This window comes from Equus caballus, chromosome 14, assembly GCF_041296265.1.
Source record: "Equus caballus isolate H_3958 breed thoroughbred chromosome 14, TB-T2T, whole genome shotgun sequence".
NCBI lineage: Eukaryota > Metazoa > Chordata > Mammalia > Perissodactyla > Equidae > Equus > Equus caballus.
In genome coordinates, this window is record NC_091697.1 from 25,037,316 (window position 1) to 25,056,310 (window position 18,995).

General features: G+C 38.9%; 1 protein-coding gene across 22 annotated transcripts in view; it reads left to right on the forward strand.

Moving 5' to 3' along the window:
• The window catches only part of FBXW11 (F-box and WD repeat domain containing 11), a 124,708-nt gene that overhangs the window by 62,172 nt on the left and 43,541 nt on the right, over window positions 1-18,995 (forward strand). For 12 of the 22 annotated variants that reach the window (XM_001499667.6, XM_003362896.5, XM_005599231.4 and 9 more), the window contains one exon: window positions 17,714-17,776. The exons of 7 other annotated variants lie outside the window; for them this stretch is intronic. In XM_001499667.6, the coding sequence (XP_001499717.2) occupies window positions 17,714-17,776 (63 nt within the window). Of the gene's footprint in view, window positions 1-14,813; window positions 14,929-17,713; window positions 17,777-18,995 lie in introns of all 22 variants that reach the window. 3 more of the 22 variants (XM_070233903.1, XM_070233907.1, XM_070233913.1) reach the window with 1 other exon arrangement.

Consider the following 18,995-nt stretch of genomic DNA (forward strand, 5'->3'; position numbering starts at 1 on the left):
ATAATACCCTTGAGGTCCATCCACGTTGCTGTGAATGGGCCAATTTTGTCTTTTTTTATGGCTGAGTAGTATTCCATTGTGTATATATACCATATCTTCTTTATCCAATCATCAGTTTCTGGGCATGTAGGTTGGTTCCACGTCTTGGCTATTGTAAATAATGCTGCGATGAACATAGGGGTGCAAGGGACTCTTGGGATTTCTGATTTCAGGTTCTTAGGATAGATACCCAGTAATGGGATGGCTGGGTCATAGGGTATTTCTATTTTTAACTTTTTGAGGAATCTCCATACTGTTTTCCATAGTGGCTGTACCAGTTTGCATTCCCACCAACAGTGTATGAGGGTTCCTTTTTCTCCACAACCTCTCCAACATTTGTCGCTCTTGGTTTTGGATGGTTTTGCCAATCTAACGGGTATAAGGTGGTATCTTAGTGTAGTTTTGATTTGCATTTCCCTGATGATTAGCAATGATGAACATCTTTTCATGTGTCTCTTGGCCATATTTATATCAGATAGTCAATCATATTTTTAAAAAATTTAAAAATGAGAAAAATTATATGTACCTTCATTTCTACCTTTTTTTCTTTATTTATCTATGCATTCCTTCATTAGATCCAAATTTTATTCTGGTTTCATTTTCTTTTTGTCTGAAGAACTTTAACATTTCTTGTAGTAGAGATCTGAGAACTAGGTGAGGGCAGAGTCCTGGAAGCCAAGTGAATGAATGTTTAAAGTAGCCATGAAGGTTCATTGCAGTGTTGCGTATAACAGTAAAAAGTTTCATGTTCATTACTACCTGTATTGAGTTAGTAAATTATGGGATGAAGTAAACTGTCACCATTAAAACCAAAAATGTAGGGGCCAACCTGGTGGCATAGTGGTTAAGTTAGCATGCTCTGCCTCGTCAAGCCAGGGTTCGCAGGTTTGGATCCTGGGTGCCATCCCAGCAGCGCTCATCAAGCTATGCTATGGTGGCGTCCCACATAAAACAGAGGAAGACTGACACAGATGTTAGCTCAGGGCCAGTCTTCATCAAGCAAAAAGAGGAAGATTGGCAACAGATGTTAGCTCAGGGCCAGTCTTAACACCCGTGCGTGCACGTGCACACACACACACACACAAAGAAAATTTAGGTCTGCATGGAAAGATGTCTGTGACATGTGGAGAAAGCAGTTACTGAAGAGCATGTTTCAAACAGTTTTCATTTATGTGTGTATAGTTTTCAGTCTTTATACCAAAATACAAAAATGGTGATTGTCTTTGGGCGGCAGTTATTTGGTTGATTTTTCATTTTTTAACTTAATTTGGATGTTTTCTTTGGTGAAGTGCAAGTGTTTTACCCATTTTTTGGTTGAGTGTATATGTATGTATTTTCCTTATTAATTTGAAGTTAGTGTGTTTTTTCTTTTTGTTTTTGATGTTCTGGATGTATTATCGATCTTCTCTCACTCTGTGTGTTGCCCTTTTTCTTTTAAATTTAATTCTTTAAGAAAATTGAGATAGATTTTGCATATCATAAAATTCATCCATTTCAAGTATGCAGTTCAGTGTTGTACCATCACCATAAATGAGTTTTAGAACATTTTGTTGTCTTAATAATGCTTTCAGTGAACAGAAATTCTTCATTGTAGTCCAATTTATAAGGTTGTTCTTTCTGGTTAGCAGTTGTTGTGTCCCGTTTAAGAACGCTTTGCCTATTGCAAGATCATTAAGATGTTCTGTGGTTTCTTTTAAAAGCTTTATTGTGTTACCTTTGCATTTAGATGTGCAGTCTGTCTAGGATGGATTTTTTTTCCCTTAGTGAGAGGGGTAGGTCCCAAAATAACAAGAATATCCAGTTGATATGGTCTTTATTGAAAAGACTGTTCTTTGTCCACTCAATGAAGTGTTGCCTTAGTGTTCAGGCAGGTGAACGTGTATGTGTGCGCCTGAGATTGGATGCTGTTTGTTCCGTTGATCAATGCAGCTACCTTTGTGCTTATATAACACTATCTTGTCACTCTAGTTGTGTAATAGAACTTGATATCTCAGAGTGTAAATTCTCTAGTTTAGATCTTCAGACTGCCTTGGCTTTTTATATTTCCATATCAATTTTAAAACCATCTTAATTTTTGGGAGGTGGAAAAAAAGCCTGCTGAGATTTTGATTGGTATTGTGTTGAATTCATCATCTCTTACTCTTTTCCCAGTTTTTGTTAAATGATATAATCTCTAACAGGTGCTCAATAAGTGGTAGCTACTGTGATGATGAACATAATTCATTGCTTTGTAATTTCCTGGGTAAGTTCTATGTTTGAATTGTAGATGACTCTGCCAGGTTATACTTGAGCACAGTAATTTAAGGAATGAGTGTGTTGCAGTATGGTATTTCTCTAGCTTTGGCTGACATCATTGATAAATGCAGATCAAATGACCTGCAGAAGGATTTGACTGTCAATCGTTTAAAATAATTAACAGTAGAAGCCAAAAAGTAAAAATGTTTTTCCAGTTTATTTTTTCCCCCTCTGAGCTGTGCTATGTGGTCGCTGGTTTGCACATGTTATTCCTGTTCCTGCAGCATAGGCAGTATTATCTCTGTTCTATGAAAGAGGAAACTGAAGCCGAGAGAGAGAGGTCAGGTAACTCACTGGCCAGCACACGGTTTGTCGTTGGCAGAGCCCGGGGCTTGCACTGGGGCTGCCCGGCCCCAGCAGTCTGCTCTCTCTGCTTCAGCCGGCTGCCTGACTCCCTTTTGTGGTGCCGTTCTTCAGGATTCAGTGTCCTTTGACCATTCTGGGACTGCTTCTAAAGCACCTCTTTTTCTGGCTCTTTTAGTGAATATAAAACACTTTACAAGCTTTATTTTTAACGTGCTCTTGAAAGTGTTAAGTACTAGGAAGCATTTAAGTATACATCCTGCCACCCCTTGTCTGCCTTCGACGGGAGACTCCAGCGGACTTGCATCTGTCCTTCTTCTGGACCTTTTTAAATGGCCTCAATAATTAATGAAGTGTGCTTCTTTTATCTAGGGAAATGAATACTTCGGGGGTGATAAGGATGATTGCCTTTCTGGAAATAGATGGTTTCTTACCGCTTTTTGTGAGGACCAGAAATGGTGATGCATGTTTTTCTTTCCCTATATTTTGAATTCTTGCTCATTGTAGACAATTTGGGAAATATGGGTAAAGTGTAAGTAGAAACAAAATTACCATTTTTGTCATTACAATTAATAGGAAGATGGTAGTAACTATAGCTGATGTTCATTATCAACAAATGTTTATTGTACTTCAGTTCTTCTCTAGTATGCCAGGAATTATCCTAAGTGGTAAGAATACAGAATGAATAGAATAGGCAAACGTCTCTGCCCTCTAGAGGTTAAATTTGACTAAAAGAGCCCTTATTAAGTACCAGGATGATCTTTCTCAACTTTCTGATTCACCCTGTCAGGGAGGCCCTGTTTTCCCCTCCATCTTATGGATGAGGAGACAGGCGCGGAGAGTCCAGATGACCCGCAGCAGGACTGGACTCCTGCTGGAACTCTGCAGTAGCTAGTTTCTGTTTCCTTAGACTAGAGCCTGTATGTCTGGGGTCTTGGCCTGGCTCTTTTGTTTTTTAAGTTTAATTTTAAAAATCACTTTTCTTCATTGTTAAAAAGAACTGTGTCTTCCTTAAGGAAAATTTAGATAGGATATGTAAGCAAAAAGAAAAATTACAGGGGCTGGCCTGGTGGCATCATGGTGAGTTCGTTTACTTCGCTTCAGTGGCCCGGGGTTCACAGGTTCAGATTCCAGACGTGGACCTAGGATCACTTGTCAAGCCATGCTGTGGTGGCGTCCCACATAAACAGATGAAGACTGGCACAGATGTTAGCTCAGGGACCATCTTCCTCAAGCAAAAAGAGGAAGATTGGCAACAGATGTTAGCTCAGGGCCAGTCTTCCTCACCCAAAAAAACAAACAAACAAAACCAACCAGAAAAATTACAGAGATAATATTGTTAGCATTTTACACACTTTTTCCAGTTACTGTTCTAAGTAAAAAATAAATGAATACCTAAATAGATTAAATTGTATTTGTAAAGATGGAATCATGCAGACATATTTTGATCTGCTTTTAAATTTTTAAAAAATTTTATTGAGGCCATGATAGTTTATAACATTTTGAAATTTCAGTTGGACATTATTATTTGTCAGTCACCATATATATGTGCCCCTTACCTCCTTATGCCTACCCCCAACTGCCTTCCCCTCTGGTAACCACTAATCTGTTCTCTTTGTCCATGTATTTGTTTGTCTTCCACATATGAGTGAAATCATACAGCTTTTGTCTTTCTCTGTCTGGCTTGTTTTGTTTGACACAATACCCTCAGGTTCCATCCATTTAGTAAATGGGACAATTTTGTCCTTTTTTGTGGCTGAGTAGTATTCCATGTATATACATACCACATCTTCTTTATCCATTCATCAATCAGTGGGCGCTTGTGTTGGCTTCCACATCTTGGCTATTGTGAATAATTCTGCAATGAGCGTTAGTCTGTTTGAATTGTTGATTTCAAGTTCTTTGGATAAATCCCCAGTAGTGAGATAGCTGGTTTGTATGGTATTGCTGTTTTTAATTTTTTGAGAAATCTCCATGCCGTTTTCCATAGTGGCTGCATCAGCTTGCATTCCTACCAGCAGTGTATGAGGGTTCCCTTTTCTCCACATCCTCTCCAACATTTGTTTTTTGTCTTGGTGATTATAGCCATTCTGACAGGTGTAAGATGCTGTCTCACTGTAGTTTTGATTTGCATTTCCCTGATGATTAGTCATGTTGCACATCTTTTCATGTGTCTGTTGGCCATCTCTGTATCTTGGGAAATATGTCTGTTTGTATCCTCTGCCCATTGTTTGATTGGGTTGGTTTTTTTTTTTTTTGCTGTTGAGTTGTGTGAGTTCTTTATGTATTTTGGAGATAACTCCTTGTCAGATATATGATTTACAAATACTTTCTCCCAGTTGTTGGATTGTCTTTTCATTTTGTTCGTGGTTTCCTTTGCCTTGCAGAAGTTCTTTATCTGATGAAGTCCCATTTATTTTTTCTTTTGTTTGCCTTGCTTAAGTAGACATGGTATTCAAAAAGATCCTTCTAAGACCGATGTCAAAGAGTGTACTGCCTATATTTTCTTCTAGGAGTTTTATGGTTTCACGTCCTACTTTTAAGTCTTTAATCCATTTTGAGTTAATTTTTGTGAAGGCAAAAGATAACGATCTACTTTCATTCTTTTGCATGTGGCTGTCCAGTTTTCCCAGCACAATTTTTTGAAGAGACTTTCCCCTCTCCATTGTATGTTTTGTGCTCCTTTGTCGGAGATGAGCTATCCGTAGATGTGTGGTTTTATTCCTGGGCTTTGAATTCTGTTCCATTGATCTGTGTGACTGTTTTGGTACCAGTACCATGCTGTTTTGATTACTGTAGCTTTGTAGTATATTTTGAAGTCATGGATTGTGATGCCTCCAGCTTTGTTCTTTTTTCTCAGGATTGCTTTAGCTATTTGGGGTCTTTTGTTGCCCCATATGTATTTTAGGATTCTTTGTTTTATTTCTGTTAAGAATGTCATTGGGATTGCATGGAATCTGTGCATTGCTTTAGGTTGTATGGACATTTTAACTATGTTTATTCTTCCAATCCATGTGCATGGAATGTCTTTCCATTTCTTTATGTCATCATCTATTGCTTTCAATAATATCTTGCTGTTTTCATTGTATAGGTCTTTCACCTCCTTGGTTAAATTTACTCCTAGATACTTTATTCTTTGTTGCGATTGTAAATGGGATTGTGTTCTTGAGTTCTCTTTCTGTTAGTTTGTTATCAGAGTATAGAAATGCAACAGATTTTTGTAAGTTGATTTTCTATGCTGCAACTTTGCTATAGTTGTTGATTATTTCTAATAGTTTTCTGGTGGATTCTTTAGGGGTTTCTATACATAAAATCATGTTGTTTGCAAACAGAGAGAGTTTCACTTCTTCCTTGCCAATTTGGATACCTTTTATTTCTTTTTCTTACCTAATTGCTCTGGCCAAAACCTCCAGTACTATGTTGAATACGAGTGGTGAGAGTGAGCACCCTTGTCTTGTTCCTGTTCCCAGAGGGATGGTCTTCAGTTTTTCCCTGTTGAGTAGGATGTTGGCAATGGGTTTGTCATATATTGCCTTTATTATGTTGAGGTACTTTCCTTTTATACCCATTTTATTGAGAGTTTTATGGTAATTGGATGTTGGGTCTTGTCAAATGCTTTGTCTGCATCTATTGAGATGATCATGTGTTTTTTATTCCTCAGTTTTGTTAATGTGGTGTATCACGTTGATTGATGTGTGGATGTTGAACCATCCCTGCATCCCTGATATAAATCCCACTTGATCACAGTGTATGGTTCTTTTAATGTATTACTTTGTTTGGTTTGCCACCATTTTGTTGAGGACTTTTGCATCTATGTTCATCAGTGATATTGGCCTGTAATTTTCCTTCTTTGTGTTGTCCTTGTCTGGCTTTGGGATCTGAGTGATGTTGGCCTCATAAAATGTGTTAGGAAATGTTCTGTCTTCTTCAATATTTTGGAAAAATTTGAGAAGGATAAATTCTTCTTTGAGTGTTTGGTAGAATTCTCCAGAGAAGCCATCTGGTCGTGAACTTTTATTTTTTTGGGAGGTTTTTTATTACTGTTTCAATCTCTTTGCTTGTGATTGGTCTATTCAGATTCTCTATTTCTTCTTGATTCAGTTTTGAGAGGTTGTATGAGTCTTAAGAATTTATCCATTTCTTCTAGATTGTCCAATTTGTTGGCATATAGTTTTTCATTGTATTCTCATAATCCTTTGTATTTCTCTGGTATCTGTTGTAATTTCTCCTCTTTCATATCTAATTTTATTTATTCGAGGCTTCTCTCTTTTTTTCTTAGTGAGCTAAGGGTTTCTCAATTTTTGTTTATCTTCTCGAAGAACCAGCTCTTAGTTTCATTGATCCTTTCTGCTGTTTTTTTGGTATCTATTTCAATTATTTCTGCTCTGATTTTTGTTATTTCCCTCCTTCTGCTGAATTCTGAATTTGGAATTGGTTTGTTCTTTTTTTTCTGGTTCTGTCAGGTGTAGTTTGAGATTGTTTATTTGAGATTGTTCTTGTTTGTTAAGGTGGGCCTGTATTGCTGTGAATTTCCCTTTAGGACTGCTTTTGCTGCATCCCATGTGAGTGGGTATGGTCTGTTTTCATGTTCAATTGTCTCCAGATATTCTTTGATTTCTCCTTTAATTTTTCAATGATCCATTGGGTGTTCATTGGCATGTTGTTTAGTATCCACATTTTTGTCACTTTCCCAGCTTTTTTCTTGTAGTTGATTCTAGTTTCCTAGCATTATGGTCGGAAAAGATGCTTGATATGATTTCAGTCTTCCTAAATTTATTGAGGCTTGCCTTGTTTCCCAACATACGTTCCATGTGCACTTGAGAAAAATCTATATTTGGCTAATTTTGGATGGAGTGTTCTATACATATTTAAGTCCATCCAGTCTAGTTTTTCATTTAGTTCCACTATTTCCTTGTTGACTTTCTGTCTGGATGATCTATCCATTGATGTAAGTGGGGCGTTGAGATTCCCTACTATTGTTGTGTTTCTCTTAATATCTCCTTTTAGGTCAATTAATATTTGCTTTGTGTACTTTGATGCTCCAGTGTTGGGTGCATATGTATTTATAAGTATTATGTCCTCTTGGTGGAATGTCCCTTTTATCATTTTATACTGCCTCTCTTTGTCTCTCATTACTTGTTTTGTCTTGAAGTCTACTTTGTCTGATATAAGTATGATAACATCTGCTTTCTTTTGTTTGCTATTAGCTTGAAGTATCTCTTCCATCCCTTCACTCTACACCTGTGTTTGTCTTTAGAGCTGAGACGTGTTTCCTGGAGGCAGCATATTGTTGGGTCTTGTTTTTTAATTCATCCTGCCACTCTGTATCTTTTGACTGGAAAATTTAGTCCATTTATATTTGGAGTGATTATTGATTTATGAGGACTTACTGCTGCCATTTTATCACTTGTTTTCTCGTTGTTCTGTATTTCCCTTGTTTCTTTCCTGTGTTTCAGACTGCCAGTTCAGTTTCATGGCTTTCTGTGATAGTTTTCTAAGTTTTCTCTTTATTTGTCATTTGTGTCTCTGTTCTGATTTTTTGTATAGTGGTTACCATCAGGTTTGTATAAAAGATCTCGTAGATGAGATAGTCCATTTTCTAATAGCCTGTTATTTCCTTAGTCTAAGCAGGTTCCACCCCCTCCTCTTCCCCATCTAAGTTATTGTTGTCACAACTTATTCCATTTTGTGTTGTGAGTTTGTGGTTAAAATGAAGTGATTATGTTTATTCTTGATATTTTCCTTCCCGTTATCTTTAAGGTTATGATTAAGTGTTTCCTAACCTGTTCTCGTAGCTGCAATTTTCTGATTTTGTCTGCCTAATTATCTCCTTGCTCAAGGCTTTGTAAACCCTTTTTTTTTTTTTTGGGTACGAGGGCTTTCTTGGTCATTTCTTGGGGTGGGGGGTGTCTTGTAGCAATGGTCTCCGTCAGCTTTTGTTTATCTGGGAAAGTTTTTATTTTGCCATCGTATCTGAAGTATATTTTTGCTAGATAGAGTATTCTTGCCTGAAGGTTTTTGTCTTTTGGTATTTTGAATATATCATTCCACTCTCTCCTAGCCTGTACTGTTTCTGCTGAGAAATCTGCTGAAAGCCTGATAGGGGTTCCTTTGTAGGTTATTTTCTTCTGCCTTGCTGCCCTTAATGTTTTTTCTTTGTCATTGACTTTTGCCAGTTTTACTAATAAATACCTTGGAGAAGGTATTTTTACATTGATATAATTAGGAGTTATATTAGCTTGTTTTCCTTGTAATTCCACCTCCTTCCCCAGGTTTGGGAAGTTCTCAGCTATTATTTCTTTGAATAAGCTCTATGCTTCTCTCTCCCCCTCCCCACCTTCTCCCTATACCTATAATCCTTATGTTGCATTTCCTAATTGAGTCGGATATTTCTCAGAGAATTTCTTCATATCTTTTTAGTCTTAGTTCTCTCTCCTCCTTCACCTGAAGCATTTCTATATTTCTATTCTGTAAATTGCTAATTTTCTCCTCTATAATATCAGCTCTGTTATTTAAGGACTCCAGATTTTTCTTTATCTCAATAATTGATTTTTTCATATCTGACATTTCTAATTGGTTTTTCTTTATAGTTTCAATCACTTTTATGAAGAATTCCGTCTGTTCATTAATTTTATTCCTGATTTCATTGAGCTGTCTTTCTGAGTTCTCTTGTAACTCCTTGAGTTTTTTAATGATAGCTATTTTGAATTCTCTGTCATTTAGATTGTAAATTTCTGTGCCTTTGGGATTGATTTCTGGGTGTTTGTCTTTTTCTTTCTGGTCTGGAGTAGTAACATACCTCTTCTTAATATTTGATGGGGTAGATTTGTTCCTTTTTGCACAGTGATAATATCTGGTCACAGATTCCACCTGCCACCACTGGTGGGGCGGGCAGGAGCTGTGAATTCTGAGCCTGCTGTGATCCCTGACAGCTGTGCCTGTCTGAGCCTGGGCCACTCCTTGGGACTGCAGATCCCCTGTGGGCTCCCCTACCAAATGAGAAAGCTGTTACATGGGTGCTCAGGGCTTCTGCCACCTGCTCCCACAGTCCCACCGAGACACGCTTCCTGCTTTGGGGATGCAGTAGTACTGTGGGCATTCACAGCAGCCGGGAACTCATTTGGCCCAGCTGCTGTCTCCTCCTAGGTCACACCACCAATTGTGCTTGGTAGGTGGGGCCTCCCCACTGGGTCCGAGCCTGGGCTGCTCCCTGGGGACTACAGTGGCACTGTGGGCTCTCCAAGAAAGCAATCATGCAGGGGCTCAGGGCTGCTGTCTCCTGTTCCTGCAGTTGTGCTGAGGTGTGCTCCACCCTGAGCCACAGCAGTATTATGAGCACTCCAGCTAGGAGAGCAGTTGCAGGCATGCATAGGGCTGCTGGGGGGCTGGAGAGTGCTCACCTATCTTCACCACTTCCCAGTAGTGGTCCATCCACCTTCTGATGTATAGCTGCTTGGGTCTCTCAGGCATCCTGTTGTGCTGTGTGGGTATCCTCTATTGATCAGTGAGTGTCCATTTAGTTGTAGTTCGAAGGGGGAGAGACAAAGGTAACAGCTCACTCCACCATGTTGGTGACATCACTCCAACTTGCTTTTTTTCCATTTAAAATACAGTTTAGACCTCTTTTCCTGTTAGTATTCTTCTAAGATGGTATGTCTCTCATTTTAGACATGTGAGTACAGCCTTCACAGTTTTTGACATATCTCTATACCATTTGTTCTTTTACCTACTTCACATATTTAAAAAAATCTGCTGTCTTAAAAAAATCAGAAAGGGAACTGTATGTCACTTCATGACTGGAAAATCAGTGGCACTTGCTCAGATAGGTACCATAAAAGTAAATGCCATGAAAATGAAACCCATAATGAAATTGTAGCCAGACCCTGTTTGTTACAGTAAACTGAACAGGAGGCCAGCTCTTTTTGTTACAAACAGACAATTGGAGGTATTAGATGTGAAAATGTCTTTGGATATAATTAGAAGAACAGAAAGAGAACTGAAAAGGCAGTAACTTTTGCAGTATGGGATTCATTGTACTCTAATACCTTAACCAGGGGTTTCCAGTGTTTTTAAGTGTTTTCACAATAAGAAATAAAATTTACATTTAGACCTAGTACACATGAGCGTGTGTTTGTGTGTAATTTACATATATGTACATAGATGTATTTATGTATATGTGTTATGTATACGTATTTGTGTGTGTATCACATATATACACTCCATACATCCTCCCTCATATACTATATTCCATTATCAAATATGACAGCAAGTTGTAAGACATGCATTATTTTATATAGCATTCAGAAAAAAAGCTAGCATTTTTAATTGTAAGATGCCATTGATTTTAAGACATATCCCAATTTCGGAGATGTTAAAATGTAAAAAAAATGTATGTTAGAATTGATGAAATCAGGGATATGCTTTGTGTTCTATTCTTTTCTATTTCAGTTCTTTAAAAAATGCTGGATTAAATTGATATTGCAAACTATAATGGATTGCAGCCTGAAATTTGAAAAACATTAAATTTGAGTTGTAAAGTATGAATCCTCAGTCTTAGTTTACATAAAGATTAGTGTAGATGAATTTTAGATATAAATGTAAAAGGTAAAATAAAACTTCTAGGCTGCTACATGGAAGTATATCTTTATGATTGTAGGAGGAGAAATCTCTCTTACGCAGGACACCCAAAGCACAAGTTATAATAAAAGAAGCAATGGTTAAATTACACTTCATTGAAATTAATTACATCTTTGTATTAAAGACGCCATTAAGAGAAGGAAAAGTTAAGCCACAGATAAGGAGACCTCTGCAATAAATATATTTGAAAAAGCACTCCATTCTAGAATATATAAAAAACTTATAGAAATCAATAAGAAAAGACTGTCCAATTAAAGAATGGTCAAAAAAACTTTGTTTTACAAACCAAGATATCCAAATGGCTAATAAATTTATGAAAAGGTGCTCAATATCATTAGTCATCAGGAAAATGGAGATTAAAAGCACAGGGAGATACTACTGTACTCCCAACAGAATGTTAAAATTAAAAAACAAACAAACAGAAAACCAAACTAAACCAAAAAAAACCCCCAAAACTGTACCTAGTAAGGAGCAGCTAGAACTCACATACACTGCTAGTGGGAGTGATTTCTAACTTTATTTAAGATTGCTTCTGTGGCCTAGGATCCTCTGTCAGTTTTTTTCCAACGTTCTGTGGAAAATCAGGTGTTTTGTTTGTTTTATTCTGCTTGATCTGTCAAAGATGGAAAGATGTTTAAAAAAATTTTAAGGGGCTGGCCCCATGGCCGAGTGGCTAAGTTCGTGCGTTCTGCTTCGCCTGCCCAAGGTTTCGCTGGTTTGGATCCTGGGCACGGACATGGCACTGCTCATCAGGCCATGCTGAGGCGGCATCCCACATAGCACAACCAGAGGCACTTACAGCTAGAATATACAACTATGTGCTGGGGGGCTTTGGGGAGAAGAAGAAGACGAAGAAAAGGAAGATTGGCAACAGATGATAGCTCAGGTGCCAATCTTTAAAAAAAAAAAAATAAAGAATATTTCTAACTTTTTTCCTTGATGTACTTTACAGAATTTTATTCAATATATTAAAGCAGACATTATCCTCTTTATACATTTTTCCTTTTAGAGGTTTTCAGCACTCTTTATGTTATTCAATGGTTTGACTTGAATATTGTTCTACTTGCAGTAATGACTTGTGCTTTTCTTTTAATTTGAATTTTCCTGTTATGTTTTTGCTCGTTCCTTTTAGCCTTTTTGTGTGATTTTTCTTATGCTTACCCATGTGGGCAGGGGAATGCCCAGATTCAATTTCATTTTATTGAAAAATGCTGGTTGCAGCCCACCAAATTGATTTCATAGGCTACAACTAGTAGTTGGAAAACACCTGAGATATATTTTTCTGTATGGAAAGTACATTGACTTCTTAGTAGAACAGAGCTGGATCTGAGTCCCATGTCTCTCATTTACTAACTATGTGACTCTTAATCAGTTACTTAATTCTCTGATCCTTAGTTTCTTCTGTAAAACTGGAATATTTACTTTTATATTTTTTTCTGAAGATTAAAAGACAATGTATGAAACAAGCCTAGTACAGAGACTTAATAAGGTTAGCTAATAGCATTTTGCATTATGTATTTGTCATCCTTAATGTCTTAAATCCAAAAATTTAAAAACACGAGAAAATGGCAAAGTGCTCCCATGTCTTCCAGATTCTTTGTAGGTTTTTTTTACTTCTTCTCAGGAGTAAAGATGCTTTTTGTATGAAAATCTTACATTGTATCAGCATTTCTTATCATGAAACTCAAAATACAGAATTTGCAGCATTTTTAAAGTAGGAAATTGGTTCCTCTTGTGTAATTTTTGAATTAGGGAATTTTCCAAGTGTAATATATTCTGTGTGTGTTAGTGGCACCTACTGGCAAAGATATATCGCTGCTTAGAGCCTGCTGTGCCTATACACAGACTAACCCTGTGTAGCAGTCTGGGAAGGATGATGTGGAGTAGGAGAGGAATATATTGTGTTTACCAAAAGTGGGCATTTCCTCTGTCTCAGAAGTATTTGTCCGGTGAAGTAGGAGGAAGGAATTATGCCATGCTATTGTCCTAGTCCAGTGGTTGCCAGTATGTGCTATCTATTATTAAGAGATATGACAAAAGGGGGATGTCCATATCCAACAGACTTGGGAAAGCTAGATTAAGCTAACTTAACCTGATTTTTAAATTATGAAACATTGCAGAGCCGTTAGTTTCTTAGGGAAGAGTATTGTGACCTCTGGGGGTGGGGCTGCGGGGAGGGTGAGAGCACTCACGCAGGGCACAGCATTTGTCAGACTTCATTAGACCCTGGGATCCTTTTTTTTTTGAGCATCTCTTATGTCACCCGGAAGACTCTTTGGCAATGATCCTCTGATCACTGTGGCTTGAGACTAGTATTTCCCTTTTGGCGTCTTCTCCTGAAGGCTTTGTAAGAGAAGAAACGGCATTAGATTCTCACGGCGTTTGGTGGTTCTGAAATACCACGTATTGGGATGGAGTCTGTTGTGATAGTATCAGTGTAGTTTCCTTACTTAGGATGGTGCTACTACATGGACCACAGTATTTTGCCATAGCAGTGATTTTAAAGCAGAGACATACAAAAAAATGACCTGGAGAACTTAAAAAAAATATACGTATATGCCTAGGCTCCATCCATTCTGGTCAGCTGTTTGGTGAAAGACATGCTTTGCTGTCTTCCTGCATTTGGGATACCTTTGACGAAAGCTCTGGATCTTTCTGGAGGCATATATACACACTAACTTTTGTAAGTGACTTCATGATGTTTACAGCTCTCATTCACACCCCCAAGCCTATGGATCTCTAAAGAACTCCTCATATCAAATTTTCCCAAATAAGAATTTACTGGCCAGCAGGACTTACCCCAGAATTAAGATATGTCCGATACTCCATGAATTGCTTGGTCATGGTGAGAACAGACTGTAGTTGAAGTCACGTGCTGTCACAGGGGCCAAAGGACAAAAGCCCAAAGAGAAAGGTGGGCCAGGCCTGAGATAGCGGTGATTTAGTGTATCTTCCCGAGGAGGCAAGTTTAGGAGCTCACACCCTTAGAGCAGGGGCTCTCAAGGGGGCAGTTTTGCGTCCACTGTCCACCCGCCCCCCCCAACATTTGGCAATCGAGACATTTTTGGTTGTCACCATTAGGTCAGGGAGAGGCTGCTACTGGCATCTAGTAGGTAGAAGTCAGGGACGCTGCTCAACATCCACAGTGCTCATGACAGCCCCCCACGACAAAGAATTATCTGGCCCCAAATGTCCATAATGCTAAGGTTGATCTGCCCCCAGAGTCTAGCTGCTTCTTCCTAGATTGTCTTTCATAGGAAGGTCTACATTTTTATGCACATGTGATACTTCTTGGTAGATGGAGGAGGAAAGAGACGATAATGAGAAGGGTAGGAAGCCAGGTTGGTATTTCAAAGAACTTTCCTTTCCCAGAAGTGTTGGAGACTTAAAGAGGATGTCGACTCTCAGATTGGCTTACCTCATGGTTGCGTCTGAGAGTTGGATGTAGGAAACCACCTTCCTTTTCTCTTGGAAGGCTCATTGTTGTTTTTTTTACCTCACCCTTGAACCTGTGAGCTTTTTTCTGTTTTACGTTTAAGGAATAAAAGTCAAAGTGATTAAAAAAAATGTGGCTCTAAAGAGAATTTTTGCCATCCTTCCTCATCTCCACAACCCTGTATAGCAGGCTGAGAAAGATGGTGAGGAATAGAAAAGGTATGTATTGTGTTTACCGAAAGGTATGTATTGTATTGCATTTCCTTTGTCTCCCAGAAGTATTTGCCTGATGAAGTGGGAGGAAGAAGGAATTATGCCATGCTCTTGCCCTAGTCCAGTGTTTGCCAGTATATGCTAAGCTGTTATTGAGATATTATTATAAAAAGGAAGTGTTCATATCCAGCAAACTTTGGAAAGCTGGATTAAACTAACTTGACCTGGTTTTTAAGTTATGAGATGTTACAGAGCCTCTAGTATCTTAATGAAGTGCATTGCAATCTGTGTGTGGGCCTGTGTATGTTGGGGGGAGAGTGTGCACATGAGCATGCAGCATTTCTCAATCTTACTTGACCCTGGGACCCTCTTTTCTCTGAGCATCTCGTGTCACCTGGAATACTCTTTGGAAATGGTCCTCTTATCAGTGTAACTTGAGAGCAGCATTTTCACTTTGGCACCTTCTCCTGAAGGCTTTATAGGAGAAGCTGAAAAAGTATGTATGATGGAGGAGCTATTCCAGCCCCACAGGGCTTTATTAAATGCAATTTTATTAAATTATGTATCTTTATCCATTTTCATCAAGCCATAAGAGATAGATGCTATTTTTATCATAGGGGTTGTTTTCGTCCCCGCTATGTAAATAAACACCATTTCTCTGTTTTGGAATGAATGAGAGGAAGAATTAAATTTTTTTGCTGGAAAGACAGTTGTTTCTTGTGTAGTCTACAGGGACCTCTGACATTTTTTTGCTTCCTCCCTAAGTGAGGAAAGTATTAAGGTAGCTTAGGTCAGAATACCTCTGGTGGATTCAGGCTCCTATATTGAAAAGTTTTGAATTCAAAACACTCCACATATATGTATCCCTCCTACATTTCCTGAGGTGCCTGGAGCCAGGGGGGTGGAGACTTACTTCCCATCTCTCTTCCACTTTACATGCTCAACTCTTCATGTTTCCAGTCATTGTTTTTCTTGCCACTATCTCAGAACCCAGGACACTGTGACATTGCAAGGTTGGCTTTGTAACTACCAGTCAGACCCAGGAGATAATGCACTGAGTCACTGTTCCCACTTTATTCATTCCCCTAAGGACACCTGCCAGTTTTATTAATCCCTGAGTCCTTCAAGATAGCAGTAAAAGGAAAATTACATGGAGAGAGAAATACTACTTTTGTCTCCACACGCTTCTTCCCATTGAGGATCCTTTGCTGCTGGCACCACTCTAGACCTGTTTTGGGTACACTGCCTTCCTCCCTAGCTCAGGCTTGGCTTTCACACTTGGAGCCCTGCCCTCCCGCCCCACTCCCCTATTGCAGACCTTGGCGCTCTGCAGCTTAGAAGATTTTATTGAGGAAGCCAGTGGATTTTATCTATATGCAACCACCTGGAGCCATTCTGTCGAAGTCTGAGATTAGAAAAGTGTTAAGAAGACGCCACTTTGGGGAAAGTGGCATCTTCAAAGCAGGGCGTGAACAGATTCTTTTGAATACCGGTTACACATCAAGCGCTTTGTTGGCTAGTCCTGATCCCCACAACAACTCTGGATGGTTTGTGTTTGTCCGTGGGTAAATCAGCTTCAGCTTGCTCAGGGTCACACCACACACTGAGTGACCAAATCAGGATTCCAGCTTGTCTCTTTGGTTTCAAGGCCTTTGACTTTCCCACTATGTCCTACCCGTCCCTGATCAGAGCCGACTCTGTGGCCTCTGGGGCGCTCGTGTTCAGTGGTGCTTCTGCCGTTACGTACGTTGGGTATTTTCAAACGTATTGTCCAAACGTATGGGTCCAAACATTTTACGACTTGAAGGGCATTAAAAAAATAGGGAAAATCTGAGAGACAGGCTTATCCTCTAGAGGCAATAAACAGGATTTTGTAAATAGTGATAACTTAAACAGATCTATAAAATCCTTTTGAATATACTATGGAAAAATGTAGTTTAAACTTTGTACCCCAATCTTAGAATTTTAGGTTTGGGAAGGACTCTTATGGAGACTGCCATCCATAAAAGAGTTACTCCTTTCAGAGTACGACTCTCCCACTTCCCCTTCTCGTTAAGTTTCCATTTAGCCATTAGGTAGAAGCTTCAAAAGGGAAAATCCAATCATGTATAATCTCCAGTTAATGGGCGTCTATTGAGCGACTCGGTCACCAGAAAGAATAATTACACAGTGGCTCTTTGTGCAGTAAATACAAAAATCAAAAGCTAATGCATTCCCAGGGCAAGCCAGATTGTTACTGGCTAACAGCATCCTCCTCATCAGGGAAATGGCTGGGGCACCCACCATGCTTGCTAAGGGAGATTGCAAAGCCATTCCAGAAAAACAAGGCTATCAAGGGAGGAAAGAGAGGGAGGCAGGGGGCCTTCCAGGGCTTTGTCAGTCCTAACTGCTGATGGTTGGGGTGGATTACTGAATAGCAGACATTCTAGTCACTGTTTTGTGCAATCATCAAGAATGCAGTGGGTCTCTGGGGCTTCTTGCTACAAGTAAAGAATTACAGTGATGATTGAGATAGAGCTTCAGCCCTCTCCCATGATTTAGCCTGTTTTCTAAGCGTGCTCAACCTTCATAAATGAAGACTTTATGCTTACTTTTGTCCCGCCACTAACTGTATTGATTTATGAAAGATGAGCCCCTTGACCCAAAATGGCATGTGTTAGCCACAAGCCGAATAGTTTTTGGGTTTGTGTTAGTACACTCTAGTTTGGGTTTTCAAAATTATATTTTGGTGTAGCTATTTAGGATTTGCAAAACTCGGCGTGATTCAAATAACCTGTTTTTCCCCCCTTAGAACACTTCAGTTATGGAGGATCAAAATGAAGATGAGTCCCCAAAGAAAAGTACTCTTTGGCAGGTAGGAATGACGGCGCACAGATAAGATAGCAGTTGACTGACTGTAGCTAAGATGCTCCCTCAGCTCACGTCCTTGATGAAAACAAGAGCCAAGCATTTTTGTTTTCTTTTGTGCAATTTTGCTAGTTTCAGAACTCACTCTAATTTATCTTCTCTTCCTTAGGGATGTGTCATTATAAATGCTAAAGAACTTGGGAATTTTCACAAAGATTCTGAAGTGGCTGTTGCCTAAAATGTTGGATCTGTGGCTACTGTCTAAGCCAAAGGTGGACAATGGTGGCGTCCTTTGTCACCAGAATGGCACCCTGCCACACACCGTTGCTGATTTTCTCTTCTCCTCCTGGCCCTCTCCCCCATTTCCTATTGGTTTGCCCTTTCCTTTTAAACTCAGTTTCTTTCTTTCCTGGCTCTATTTTATTTTGCCAGTTTTGCCCCAGTTTTTTTGCGGGGTGTGGGAGGGAGCATGTGAAGTTTCATGATTTGGTGTTTTCATCAACCATTATGATACAAATAAAGTTTCCATTCATGAAGACACAAAGGCAAAACAAATCAAAATCTGAAGAGAATAATGTTAAAAAAATGTTCTGTGGGTTCATTTGATTTGAACTGAAAGGGATAGATTTGTTAGCAAGAATAAAGTGTACCCAACAAATTTATAATGAAATGAAACAAAGCAAAACGATGCCAGGAAGATCTTTCTGAGCCAAGCAGGTGGTTAGACGGAGAAATGGAAAATGTGCCATAAAATCAGTTGAACACTTGCCGCTGTTTTTTGGGAACTGTGTACAGGCTGACTTGTGTTCCCTCCCTCACGTTTGGTCTTTTGCAGTAGGGTTCTAGGATTCTCTTCATTGACTGTTGATCTTTCGGCTCGCAGTGCTTCTGAGCACTTCGGCTGTCACTTTCTCTTTCGTCTGTGTTCCAGTCAACTAGTTAATCACATACCAGTGCTCTAGGGAGCCAGATGGTGTGGAACCCTTCTGTAAATGCAATAATAACCCTTTTGCTTATCAAAGGAGATAATAGGTGTGAAAGTATTTTGTAAATTATAAAGCAGCACACAAATGCAAGTTGTTATATTTAATCTGTTATGAAAGCAATTATTTTGAAAAAATATGGAAAGAAAAGAGGAAGGAAAACAAATATAGTTTCCTTTCTCAATATTAATCACTTTTTAACATTTTCATATGTATCTTTTACTCTGTCTTGGTGTGTTCCCT